General features: G+C 45.5%; 1 protein-coding gene across 1 annotated transcript in view; it reads right to left on the bottom strand.

Annotated features, from left to right (window-relative positions):
• The window catches only part of LOC122562959 (F-actin-monooxygenase MICAL3-like), a 201,072-nt gene that overhangs the window by 82,650 nt on the left and 104,434 nt on the right, over nt 1–13,988 (bottom strand). The window contains exons 12-15 of the mRNA XM_043716261.1: nt 11,105–11,194; nt 9,223–9,348; nt 2,626–2,688; nt 566–652 (exon numbers count right to left, since the gene is read on the bottom strand). Of these exons, the coding sequence (XP_043572196.1) occupies nt 566–652; nt 2,626–2,688; nt 9,223–9,348; nt 11,105–11,194 (366 nt within the window). The remainder of the gene's footprint in view (nt 1–565; nt 653–2,625; nt 2,689–9,222; nt 9,349–11,104; nt 11,195–13,988) is intronic.

The following is a 13,988-nucleotide window of genomic DNA, read 5'->3' as shown; positions in this document are numbered from 1 at the left end:
TCATCTACCTATCGCCTTCCTAGCTATCGTCCCCCACCCCCACCCTCCTATTTATCTTTCAGCCCCTTTCCCCACCTCCCCTCCAAAATTCCTGATGAAGGGCTTGTATGTGAAACGTCGACTGCCCTGTTCCGCGGATGCTGCCTGACCAGCTGTGCTTTTCCAGCGCCACACTTTTCGACTCTTATCTCCAGCATCTGCAGACCTCACTTTTTCTCATATCATTCACATACTCAACTGTTTGCTGTATTTGCATATCTGTGGAAACATTAGTGTCTACTAGGCTCACACCTTTGAAAGATCTTCTGTTTTAATGAGTGAAGGAAATGATGTTGCACTCGCCCACATTATAGTTCACCTGCTCTGTTGTTGCCCTCTCACTTGCAGCCTCTCTGTGTTCCCGTCACTCGCATGTTCACCAACCTACTGCTCGAAAACCTACATACTGTCAATGGCACTAAGTTCACAACATACATGACATCTATGGAATATTCAGTGTATCATCCTCGAACCCATTCATTTGCATCTGAAACTCAATCTTTTCAGATTCAATCACTCAGCATACCGTCCTCAAACGCTGCTCCGTCGTCATCCTCCTCATCGTCTACGTTGTCATCCTCAACCGGGCTCAATTCCACCTCTATCTGCTGTTCTGGGGATGCAACACACAAAGCAGAAGAATTGAAACACTGCTTCAGTCACAGTCCAGTCATTTGAAAGTATTGCAGCACATCTATACCTCTGATAGTACTCTAACACATTCCTCAAAACAGCTCCATTCCTAACAGGGCATGTTCATCATCAAACAATACAAATTTGTTGCAAAAGGTCCTGAGAAGCTTACAAAAATTGTGACCAAGAAGCATTTTGACATCAAGCCACAGAGTGCGATATCAGGTCAGAAGACCAAAGGTTTGGTCAAAATTTGAAGGAGAGTCCCAAAGGAGGTAGACAGGCTAAGCATTTAAAAGAAACAAGATTCAGAGTCAAGGCAGCTGACATGGACTTAAATGCAGGAGCCATTCAGGCAGCCACATGCCAGGTGTCAGATCTCATGGAGTCCTTCAAGCTCTCAAAGATTTACAGGGCTAAAGAAGGCTCCAGAAAGCAAAGACACAGGGGAAATAATAGTGCAGCATATAAAACTAAAGATAGTTGCAATAGTTTCACCACTGGCCAAACTAGAAGCAAGCTATTGGTGAATCAAATTCAACTATTTTCCCCTAGTTTCCAATGCAGTCCTCACAATCCTTAATACTGTCCACCAACCACCACTCCCCAAAGTCAAAACAAACTAATGTCCACACTCTCCACACCCTATATCACCCAGTATAACCCCTCATTCCAACACCCGTTCAAAGCCCACCCAGTCTAATCCCATTCTCCCCCTCACCCTAGACCACTCGGTATAGGGTGCACTCACTACAACACCCTCTAATTTCACACCCTGTCTAATCCCACTCCCCCCTCGCTCCTCACACCCTATACCACCCAGTATAGCTGCACTCCTAACACCTTTTAATATCCCACCCAGTCTACACCCACTCTCCTCACATCTTATACTACCCAGTATAATGCCCTCACTTCCAATGCCCTTTAATATCCCACCCAGTCTAATCCCAATCACCTTTTCACTCCTCACATCTTACACTACCAGTATAACGTCCTCACTTCCAACACCCTTTACTATTCCACCCAGTCGAATCCTACTCTCCCATTCATTTGTTACATCCTTTAATATTTCAGTTTAATCCCACTCTTGTTCTCATTCCCCACACCCTGTACCATCCAGTATAACCCATCGCTCCAACATTCTTTAATATCCCACCCAGTCTAATCTCACTCTCCCTCTCAACATCCTCTACGACATCCAGTATAACCCCTCATTCCCAACACTTTTTAATATCCCACCCCATCTAATTGCATTCTCCCAATCACTCTGGAACCATTTACTGTACTACTCAACCATGTCAAATTCTCCTATACTCTCACAGCAGTAGAACAATCTCTCTCTCTCTTTAACTAATCTTTCAATCTTCAGCCATCTATTCGCACTCTCCTTCTGTCAGAGACCCACTATGTCCTCTTCTTCTGTCGGCCTGAAATACCCCGTCTCTGTTTGTCTTGTTGTATATCAAAATAATACAAATTTAGCAGTGAACCAGATGCAGTTTATTGAGCAAAAGCTTTCAGGAGAAGCATAGCTGAATTCCCCCCTTCCTGCTTTCTGTCTGTCATTGTTTCTCACTCCAGTTACTGTGAGGGCAATGATTTGATTTTGATATTTTCTGTTCTAAAGAGCAAAGCAAATCCCTTCAGATAATTACAGGTCAAAAGTCAAACTTCCGAGGGAAAAAGCAAGCAAAGTAGCATTTCGTGGACTTGATATGATCTGAAAGGGAATATTTTCTCACTCACCTTGTCCTCAGCCCATGTATCAACAATGTCCTCAATCTCTTTGCTTAGCCCCAAGTCTAAGTGATCTCTGGCTCTCTCCCTCCCTGCCTACTCTCCCAACAACCTGATTCAGACAGGCTCACTCTGGCAAAGCTGCCCTGAAGAGTTGCGACAGAAGCAGAGGGAAGCAGCTTCATGCCCAGACTTTCTTTACAGAAACAGAACTACCTCTGGACACGGAATCCAACCAAGCTCGAACTGCTTCGTTCCGAAATGGGGGAGCGTCAGAGGCTACATTGAGAAAAGAAATAAAAAAAAATCCGATGAATGGATGAAATGAATGGGAGATGTTCTATGTGAAATGAAGGAAACTAATCGCTGACAGAGTGGGTGCTCGCATGTGACAAACCCAAACCCAGCCAGAGACACTTTGGTCACCTGGGATTCAGCAACAATACTCAAGAAATACTCAACACTCCCACATGTCGGTGACACTCAAAGCAGCCTAATATAAACAATAGTCAAAGGATACTTCACCTTCCTACTCTCCTGTCGCTGACCCAGCTTTTATTCTTTTAGATAGGCCTCAAGCTTGCCTTCGGGTCTTTGCTGGTATTCAGTTCTCTCTGCTGTCTCTTCATGACCAACATCTCCAATCGACTCACCCTGCTACTGCACTGACTGTTTCCTGCGCACCAACTCCCAAGATCACTGACTAGGGATGATCTTGTCAATCTCCTCCCTATCCTTCTCCTGCCACAGTGGACTCTGCCAATGGATCGGCTCTCACTGCCCTCTCCACACCCCTTCTTTCTGTCCTTTGTTCACTATAGATCAGTACCCCAAGCATCACGGCCTTGATGGAAACCTGGCTAAGGGGCGATGGCATCTCCCTCTAATTGAAGTCTAAATGTGTCCTTCCAAAGCTTGCCTCGTCCAGGTTGTTCAGGTATATGTGCAGCTCTTACCACCAACCCATACCTTGATCTATCCTTCCATTACTCCACCGTTTTCACCTCCTTTGGGAATGTCACCTTGTTCCCTGCCTCACATTGAAAACTGTTGCTTTCTGCCACCAATTAATTGGTTAATTGTATGTAGGTTGTGCTCACCAACTTATGTTCCTAAAAGTAGATATTGAATAATATATAGGTGCTGGGTGATGATTCGCAAGCTTCTAATATTTAATTCTGCAACTAAATATAGAAGTGTGTAAAAACTGGCTCCTTTTATCCTTCACCAACTGGCATTCTATGATATTACATGCTATCACAGGACGGTTGCCTACAGTGCAGCAAAAGAAAATCAGATAGCGAGGATGCCCAGACTGTCGTAGGAGAAGACTGGGCCTGCATTCGTTGGAGTTCAAAAGAACTAATTGAAAATGAGATCCTCAACCAAAACTATTAAAGGGATGGACAGGTAGATGCAGGAAGGGTGCTTCTGTGACCAGGGAGTTAAGAACCCAGAGATACAGTCACAGAATAAAAGGACCGAAATGAGGATGAACCACTTCACCCTGAGGTATATACCCAGTAAATGTTTAGATTTCTGTACCTCAGGGACCTGTGGAAGCTCAGTCATTGAGCAGGTTCAAAACAGTGATTGACAGATTTCTAGTTACTAATGACATCAAGGCAGATGACGATAGGGGCAAGGCTTTTTAAAAGTTCATCCATAGGATGTGGGATTCGCTAGTAAAGGCAACGTTTATTATCCATCCTAATTGCTCAGAGAGTAGAGTCATAGAGATGTACAGCATGGAAACAGACCCTTCGGTCCAACCCGTCCATGCCGACCAGATATCCCAACCCAATCTAGTCCCACCTGCCAGCACCCGGCCCATACCCCTCCAAACCCTTCCTATTCATATACATCCAGATGCCTCTTAAATGTTGCAATTGTACCAGCCTCCACCACTTCCTCTGGCACCTCATTCCATACACGTACCACCCTCTGCGTGATAAAGTTGCCCCTTAGGTCTCTCTTATATCTTTCCCCTCTCACCCTAAACCACATAGTTGTATGTGAAGAGTCACATGAAGACCAAACCAGGTAAAGAGGGCAAATTGCCTTCTCTAAAGGAGATTAATGACAATTAATAGTATTTACATGACTACTATAAGGCTAGCTTTTAATTCCAGATTTTTAAAATTCAAATTTCACTATCTGCTATGAGGGGATTCAAACCCATGACCCCTGAACAACAGCCTGGGGCTCTGGATTAATAGCTCACTATATCCCCTCAATAACGGCATGAAGCTAACATTATCAGCCATGATCTAGAATAGTAGAGAAGGCGGGAGAGGCTGAACAGCCTACACTTGCTCTTATGGTCCAATGCTACACCTTATTCAATGCCTTTGGAAGTAATCTCCTGGTTTCTCTGCATCCATCCAGTAATGACATCCTTAAATATATCCATCAAGCAGGAATGACCCATTTAAAACTTGGCAGCGGGACCTGTTCTTATGATTTTCTCAGCACCCTGTTACCATTTCCTCTAGAATGGATTACCGTTCCCAACGACTCACATCAGGCTGTAGTTTGTCTCTCCTAACTTCCTTGGTCTGCACTGGAAATCTAAGAATAACCAGTTCATAAAATTGCTGCAGTGCGAAAACAGGCCATTTGCCTCAACAAGTTCACAGTGACCCGCTGAAGAGTATCTCACCCAGACACATTCCCTTACCCTATTTGCTCTACATTTCCCCTGACCAATGCACCTAACCTACACATCCCTGAACACTATGGGCAATTTAGCATGGCCAATTCACTAACCTACACATCTTTGGTTTGAGGTAGGAAACAGGTGCACCCAGATAAAACCCACATAGACATGGGGAGAATGTGCAAACTCCACACAGAGTTGCCCAAGGCTGGAATTGAACCCGGGTCCCGGGTGCAGTGAGGCAGCAGTGCTAACCGCTGAGCTACTGTTCATCCGTTAATAGAACTTGAGGATCAATACCGTCAGGTCCTGGGGACTGGTTAGCTTTTAGCCTTCAGGGCGTTTTCTTTAAAAGGTAGTTCCTGGAAGTTCCACACCCACATCAAATACAGGATCGGGGCAGGAATTACTGCTGCCCTCTGCACAGTCACCAGGGAGAACGCTAACTCAGACTGACGTACTCAACCACAACAGCCTGAACACTCAACTATAGGATCCTGCTCAGATTTCAATTCCTCATTGTACAAACCCTGCTCCAGTTGATCCACTTATTGATATGCCAGGTAGATCACCTGATATATTTAACACGTGCTATTCAAGGAAACATTTAAAGTAATAATTGCTCTTGTCAGATAAGAATTTTTCCAGTGTGACAGTAAAAACAGAGAGTATGGCAGCAAATATTATCCAGTCTGACAGTTAAACTGTAACCAGACTGACAGAAAATATATCCCCAGATTGACAGTAAAAATATCCCCAGAGTGACAGTAAACATATACCCAAAGTGACAGTAAATGTACTTCCAGAGTGACAGGAAATATATACCCAGAGTGACAGTGAATATATACCCAGAGAGACAGTAAATGTACTTCGAGTGACAGTAAATGTATGCCCAGAGTGACGGTAAAAATATATCCAGAGTGATGGTAAATATATACTCAGAGTGACAGTAAATATATACCCAGAGTGACAGTAAATGTTTACCCAGAGTGACAGTAAATGTACTCCCAGAGTGACAGTAAAAATATACCCAAATTAATAGTAAAAATATACCCAGATTGATAGTAAATATATACCCAGAGTGACAGTACATGTATAACCAGAGTGACAGTAAATATACACCCAGAGTGACGGTAAAAATATATCCAGAGAGGCGGTAAATATATACCCAGAGTGATGGTAAATACATAGCCAGAGCGATGGTAAAAATATACACAGAGTGACAGTAAGTATGAACTTAGAGTGACAGTAAATATATACCCAGAGTGACGGTAAATATATACCCAGAGTGATGGTAAATACATAGCCAGAGCGATGGTAAAAATATACACAGAGTGACAGTAAGTATGAACTTAGAGTGACAGTAAATATATATCCAGAGTGACGGTAAATATAAACCCAGAGTGATGGTAAAAAATATACCCAGAGTGACAGTAAATATATACCCAGAGTGATGGTAAATATATAGCCAGAGTGACGGTAAAAATATACCCAGAGTAACAGCAAGTATAAACCTAAAGTGATGGTAAATATATACCCAGAGTGTCAGTAAAAATATGCCCAGAGTCACAGTAAAAATATATCCAGAGTGACTGTGAATGTTTACCCAGAGTGACAGTAAAAAATATAGCCCGAGTGACAGTAAAAATATACCCAGAGTGACAGTAAGTGTATACCCAAAGTAACAGTAAACATATACCCAGAGTGATGGTAAAAACATAGCCAGAGAGACGGTAAATATGTACCCAGAGTGATGATAAAAATACACACATAGCGATGGTAAAAATATACCCAGAGTGACGGTAAAAATATACCCAGAGTGATGGTAAAAATATGCCCAGACTGACAGCAAAAATATACCCAGAGTGACAGTATCCAGAGTGATAGTAAATATATGGGGAGAAAGTGAGGTCTGCAGATGCTGGAGATCAGAGCTGAAAATGTGTTGCTGGAAAAGCGCAGCAGGTCAGGCAGCATCCAGGGAACAGGAGAATCGACGTTTCGGGCATAAGCCCTTCTTCAGTAAATGTATACCCAGAGTGACAGTAATTATAAACCTAGGGTGATAGTAAATATATACCCAGAGTGATAGTAAATATATACCCAGAGTGATAGTAAATATATACCCAGAGTGACAGTAAACATATACCCAGAGTGACAGTAAATATATACCCAGAGTGACAGTAAATATATACCCAGAGTGATAGTAAATATATACCCAGAGTGACAGTAAACGTATAACCAGAGTGTCAGTAAATGTATACCCAGAGTGTCAGTAAATGTACACCCAGAGTGTCAGTAAATGTACACCCAGAGTGACAGTAAATATATACCCAGAGTGACAGTAAACATATACCCAGAGTGTCAGTAAATGTATACCCAGAGTGTCAGTAAATGTACACCCAGAGTGTCAGTAAATGTACACCCAGAGTGACAGTAAACGTATAACCAGAGTGACAGTAAACGTATACCCAGAGTGTCAGTAAATGTATACCCAGAGTGTCAGTAAATGTACACCCAGAGTGACAGTAAATATATACCCAGAGTGACAGTAAACATATACCCAGAGTGACAGTAAATGTATACCCAGAGTGACAGTAAACGTATACCCAGAGTGACAGTAAACATATACCCAGAGTGACAGTAAAAGTAGATCCAGAGTGATGGTAAAAATATATCTGGAGTAAAAATTGTTTTAATTATTGGTACCACACCCACCACAAAAAGCTTCAACTTTGATTTGCTAGGATTGATAAGGGATTTACAACATTCACCTATTATTGCACTCCCTTATTTACTGCCTATCATTCCTTGGTTAAAAATCTGTCGAGTAATGTCAGAGTCCTCCCAGGGCCTAGAAACTGTTCCCACCAGCACCTCCCACACCTTATGGTTTTTCACCTCCACCAACAATAAACCCCTACTCTCCAATTACAGAAACTTTGTCGCCACTGTCCTCTCCATGTCCTGAGTTATCTTACCCACTTTCCCATTTTGTGCTTTTGAAATATCAAGTACTCAGAAATATTTAGTTTCCCCATGTTGGTGTCCATGGACCTATATCTGACATGGCTTTAGATTAAACCCAATAGTTTGAGGGGCTTTTTGCAAAATGTTATATGATTTTGGATGATGAACGTTTAACTCTATACCAATTTCTCCAAGGAGCTGATGCATTACTACAAGTTGGTTCAGATATAACCCGATAGCTCTGTTCTTTGACAATCTTGCGTTATAAGAAAACTGTGCAATTGTCGCACCATTTAACTGGATTAACACCATTTAATCATGTTATAGCCAATACATGTAAGGAAAGTTCGCTTTCTACAAATAACGGTCTAAATTCTTCAATCGTGTTAAAGCCAGTTTGCGCTGAAGGAACACGTGTTATGGCAGAATTGACTGTACTGTGAAATGCTGTTATACTGCACCACACTGCATTGTGGCTTTGCTCCATACATCCTTGGCAAAGATAGACCAACCTCGAGCTCACAACCTTGTACGTGCAGATGCGGCCACACCTCACCTGCCATCCCTATCTGTATGTGTTGCAATTAAGTAATTAAAGTTACATATGAAGTCTACTCAGGTTTATAGCAATTTGTTTTAAATCAATTACTTGGTGCAATTTTGGGTTTGGAATGCACTGCCTGGGGATGTTATGGAAGCAGAGTCCATGGAATCATTCAGGAAGGCACTGAATGTTCATTTCAACAGAAACGAGATGCAAAGGGATGGGGAAAAAACATGATGATCATTCGGAGACCTGCAGCAGACATAAGTGGCCACCAATGCCGTAACAATTCCGAGTTTTTATGAGATCAAAGGTACACTAAATTCAATAAGGACACAAAGAAGGGAACGTTTTGGAGGAAAATCATAGCACCTCCTTCCACTCTCAACAAATGCCCATTTGTTCTCGGTCTGTGGTGCACACTGTTTATGGCCACTTGGAGTTCACTGCCCAGGGCTGGTGAGAGGTGACACTGAGCAGTTTGCAATCACCTGTAGGAGGAAAAGTACCAGATCCTGACGCAGACCACTTTCAGCCTATGTTATCCCTCTCATGCGCAGTGCAGCCTCTGATCATCGTGTGAGGGTTCTCACTGCCTAGCACCGTCGGCTTCTCCCAGAAACCTCTGCTGCATCATTACCTTCAGGAGGTGCAGATCTTGCTGCGTTTTCCCTTTCTTGGCCTGTGATGTGGGTCCAGTGAACATCGGCTTTGATTTCCAGAGGGTCGATGGGACTGAGGATCTGGCGTACCCGCAGACCCGATGCTACTCAACGTGAGGGAGGGAACAAACAGGATTGTGAGCAGATAACAGGATGGAGAGAGAGAAGAGACAGAGAATAGTGAGACACAGAACAGATTGTGAATGCAAGAGTTACACACAGCAAAGAGATCCATTCCCAGACACAGGGAGCTGAGTCTAGGAGCAAAGGGAGGTGGGATGGGAGTTGGAGGAGAGGAATGTGGGAATGGGAAGAGGGGGGATGGGAGTCGGATGGTAGGTAGGATTGGGAGGAAAGGAAGGTGGGAGTGGAATTGGATGGGGGAATTGGAGGAGAGCGGGGGCTGGGAGTGGGAGAAGACGGGTTTGGGAACAGGAGGATATTGCATTCCAGCCCAACACTGTTGTACCAGCAATGTCTGAATTACCTTTTGTCCAGCTGAAGCAGTTAGAGGCTGGTTATGAACTGTTTGTGAGATTATGAACCGAGGGATGCAGAAGGATTAGTTGCCTGAGGGTTAGGTCAGAGTGCAAACAGCATGCTGCTGGCCATGTGTGTGTCGAGGCATATAGCAATCTCAGGACAGCAGGGGACCAGAGCCACACAACTTCATACAAGACACAAACCTCCAACAATACAGCATGATGCCCTTCCTCATCAAACATTTTAGTCAAACTCTCTGGCATGGAAATAGTTAATGAGAACAGCAGAGGAGCTTACAGCACAGCCAAATATGGAAACATACCAACAATGAAAACTTGCTAAAGAGCAGCCAGATCATGAAAAAATGGTCGGTGCCCCGTGACAGTCGGTGCTCTGTGACGGTCGGCGCCCCGTGACGGTCGGTGCCCCGTGAGGTCGGTGCTCTGTGACGGTCGGCGCCCCGTGACGGTCGGCGCCCCGTGAGGTCGGCGCCCCGTGACGGTCCGTGCCCCGTGACGGTCGGTGCCCCGTGACGGTCCGTGCCCCGTGACGGTCGGCGCCCCGTGACGGTCAGCGCCCCGTGACGGTCGGTGCTCTGTGACGGTCGGCGCCCCGTGACGGTCAGCGCCCCGTGACGGTCAGTGCCCCGTGATGGTCGGTGCTCTGTGACGGTCAGTGCCCCGTGACGGTCAGCGCCCCGTGATGGTCGGTGCTCTGTGACGGTCAGTGCCCCGTGACGGTCAGCGCCCCGTGACGGTCGGTGCTCTGTGACGGTCGGTGCCCCGTGACGGTCGGTGCTCTGTGACGGTCGGCGCCCCGTGACGGTCGGTGCTCTGTGACGGTCCGCGCCCCGCGACGGTCGGTGCCCCGTGACGGTCAGCGCCCCGTGACGGTCAGCGCCCCGTGACGGTCAGCGCCCCGTGACGGTCCGTGCCCCGTGACGGTCCGTGCCCCGTGACGGTCCGCGCCCCGTGACGGTCTGCGCCCCGTGACGGTCCGCGCCCCGTGACGGTCCGCGCCCCGTGACGTAGATGGAGCTCCCTGTTGAGTAATGTTTTTGGTGGTGCTGCTTTGCTGTCGACCTGTGTCCTTACTTCTTGCATCCCCTTTGCAGCCTCCAGGAAATACAGTGCACTCATTGTAATTCAGTCCTGCTCACAGGCTACGTGTAAACGAGAGATCACTCCTCACATTCTCGGGGTCTCGCTCTCTGAGGAGATTCTCTTGGTTTTCATTGTGTGTTTGTGGCCAGGCTGATTAACAAGACAGGAGTGCAGCTCGATTTCTAGCCAATGGTTTTGAGTTAGCTAATTATTGTTTAAAGAGAGCAGCTTGCATCTCATCCACTAAAGAATGTGCAGGAAGCAAAGCAGATACCTCTGAACGAAGGGTTGTCCTCTTCATCAGATAGGTGATGGAGCCAGAGCCCAAACTGGAGCTCCCTTTCCCAGGGGCAGTACTCACCCTCTTCACACACACAGACAGACATAGCACCCCGTCAAATACAGAGATACCCAGGCACCCCGTCAGACAGAAACACAGTCACACACATGGACACGTACAGTCAAACACAGAGAGACACAAGTATATAGTTACGCACAGTCAAACAACGAAACATACAGTCACATATAGACAAACAGACAAGTATGTAGTCACGCATGGAAAGACAAGCACATAATCAAAGTACAAATGTACGGCATTGCACAAGCGCAGGTTGACACAAGCACACAGTCAAACACGTAAGCACATACACAATCACACAGACAGACCGTCAAATGCACCACAGTCGCATACCGGTACACACAGGTCACAAAAGCATACAAAGACATATGCATACAGACGCAGTCAATACACATAAAGAGACCACCACAGAGACAGCCACATGGGTGCATATGTGTACGTACACACACACACACAGACAGACACACACAGACAGACAGACACACACAGAAAGAAAGAGTGGGGCAGAGGAAAACAGGAAGTATAGTCAGTACAGGAAATTCCGATCAGCTGCTCCAGATCAAAGATGTAAGGGTATTTATTGAAACAGACTCTGACTGTGATAGGGAGCCTTTATTGGTCAATCTGCCCAGAATGGGGTATACTTCCCAAGGTGAATTGGACCAGAACAAGGGCTGGGGAATCTGGTGATTGCTTCAGTTGCTGTCATTTGCCCCAGTATTGGCCACTGCACCCTCCTGCTATTAGGGAAAGGACACAGGCAGTTTGAGGCCATCTCTGACACTGCTTCCTGGGACCTGTACAGACATGGTTGTTAAGCTGCAGCAGTCGGACTGCGTATGGTTGACTGGTCAGGTACTGGAGTCAGAAGGTACAATGATGCTGGGTCAACCTCCATAACATTCTTTAGCTATCAACTGAGCCAGCCATCTATCAGGCCAGGACCTGCTGATGAGAACCCCAGCTAGAGGATGGAACAAGCTCGATCTCAGTCTGAGCAGAGACTGGAGCGGTCATCCCATCCAGCTCCTACTCCACTCCAACAAGGGGATGCCAACACTTCTCTGCCCATCACAGTCAACCTTTACTGAGAGCCCACCTGCCAACACACTATCAGACAGACTGATGGAGGCTGTAATTCCCCAGGTTCTGAAACATTGACACCTTGATCATGCACCCGTTCTGAGGACATCAACTTTGAAAAACAGGCTACAGATTCTTCCCAATCTCCCCTGTGACAAATGCTAACTCAGGAGCTATCCCAGGAGGTCATACTCAAACTTCCTTAATTCACTATGTCCTCAGATTTATCCCGAACCACAATGTTATGGAGAAGAATTATTGCAGCAACTACACAGGAAGACGTCACAGTGTACAATTTGACATCTCACCAGGTGGAGATACAGGAGGAATACAGTAAGGTACACAATATCGCCTGAACAGGAAATCAACAGTCACTAATCATCGTAATGCCCCCAGAGCAATTCCCTCCCTCCCTCCTGCACAGTTACCCTCTCCCACAGAGTAAACCCCTCTCTCCAGTAATTTAACACCCTCTCTTCCACAGATTAACCCCTCCTACAGGGTAACCTTCTCTCTCCCACAAGATAACCCCTCCTTGCAGAGTAATCCCCCAAACTGTCTCCCTCCCACAGAGTAACACTCCTTCCCTCAGAGTAACCCCCTCTTGCAGGATTCCTCTCTTCTCCTGCAGGGTTGCTCCCCTCTCCCACAGAGTAACCTCAACTGAATTGCAGAGTGATAGCCTCACTCCTGCAGAATAAGTCCCTTCTCTCGCAGAGTAACCTCCTCTCTCCCGCGCAGTAACTCCCTTCTTTCTCAAAGTAATTGTTCCCTCCTGCAGAATAACCCCGGGGGTAAGTAACGGTGAGAACTGGGCACTTAATATCTACGGATAGTGAGAGTGTTAATAAAACACTCAATAAAACAACATTAGGAAAGGAGAGAAAGGATGTGGCATATGAATAATAATTAGGGAAGTGTTGGAAAAATCGTAAGAGGGGCAAAAGCAGACTCCATTTCGTTATAGCAGAGAAGCATTACAAGGATAGTCACATTGTGGGATGATCTAAGGGCTTCAAATAGTGACAGAAAGAGAAAGGAGCTACTTTATGTACTGATATGTACATGACCTATAGAGTGGTGACATCGGGGACATCAATTATTTTAATTAAATTGAGTCAATTAACTGAGCATTTTTAAGGAATAACGAACAACCTTTGGCTCTTTGTTGAAAGCAGAAGGCTGGGGTGGGGGTGGGGGGGGGGGGGGTGATCTAATAGAGCTCACAGAAGGATTGTCTCCTCTTGTGGGGAAAAGCAGAACTAAAGGCTGTCCATCTAAAATAAACATCAAGAAATCCAGCAGGGAATTTAGAGGAAACATCTTCCCCAGAGAGTGATGATTGAAACAAATCTTGCTGAGGTAATTAAGGGGAAGTTGTACAAACACATAACAGAAAAGAATAGATGGCGATGATAATAAAAGATTGCAGAAGTCTCAAGAGGAGCAGAGTAACCCCTGGCATTGGCTGACTGGCTCAAATGAGTGTTTGTGCTGTTTGTCCAACGTGAAACCTAAGTATCAGCTGCTAATGTTAGGGAGTAAAGGGCAAGGAGGGGGCGGAATTTCTGAAAGATGTTCAGGAGAACCTCCTCAATCAATGTGCTCCTAACACAAGGAATTGCTGGATCAGATCGAGGGGAATGAAGTGGATTCATGGGGAGCACTCCATGACAGTGATGATAAAAAACAAGGAATAAACGGAAGAGAAGTAAGT

Source organism: Chiloscyllium plagiosum, chromosome 26 (assembly GCF_004010195.1).
Source record: "Chiloscyllium plagiosum isolate BGI_BamShark_2017 chromosome 26, ASM401019v2, whole genome shotgun sequence".
In the NCBI taxonomy this organism is placed as follows: domain Eukaryota; kingdom Metazoa; phylum Chordata; class Chondrichthyes; order Orectolobiformes; family Hemiscylliidae; genus Chiloscyllium; species Chiloscyllium plagiosum.
This window is presented reverse-complemented; position numbering and strand designations above follow the sequence as displayed.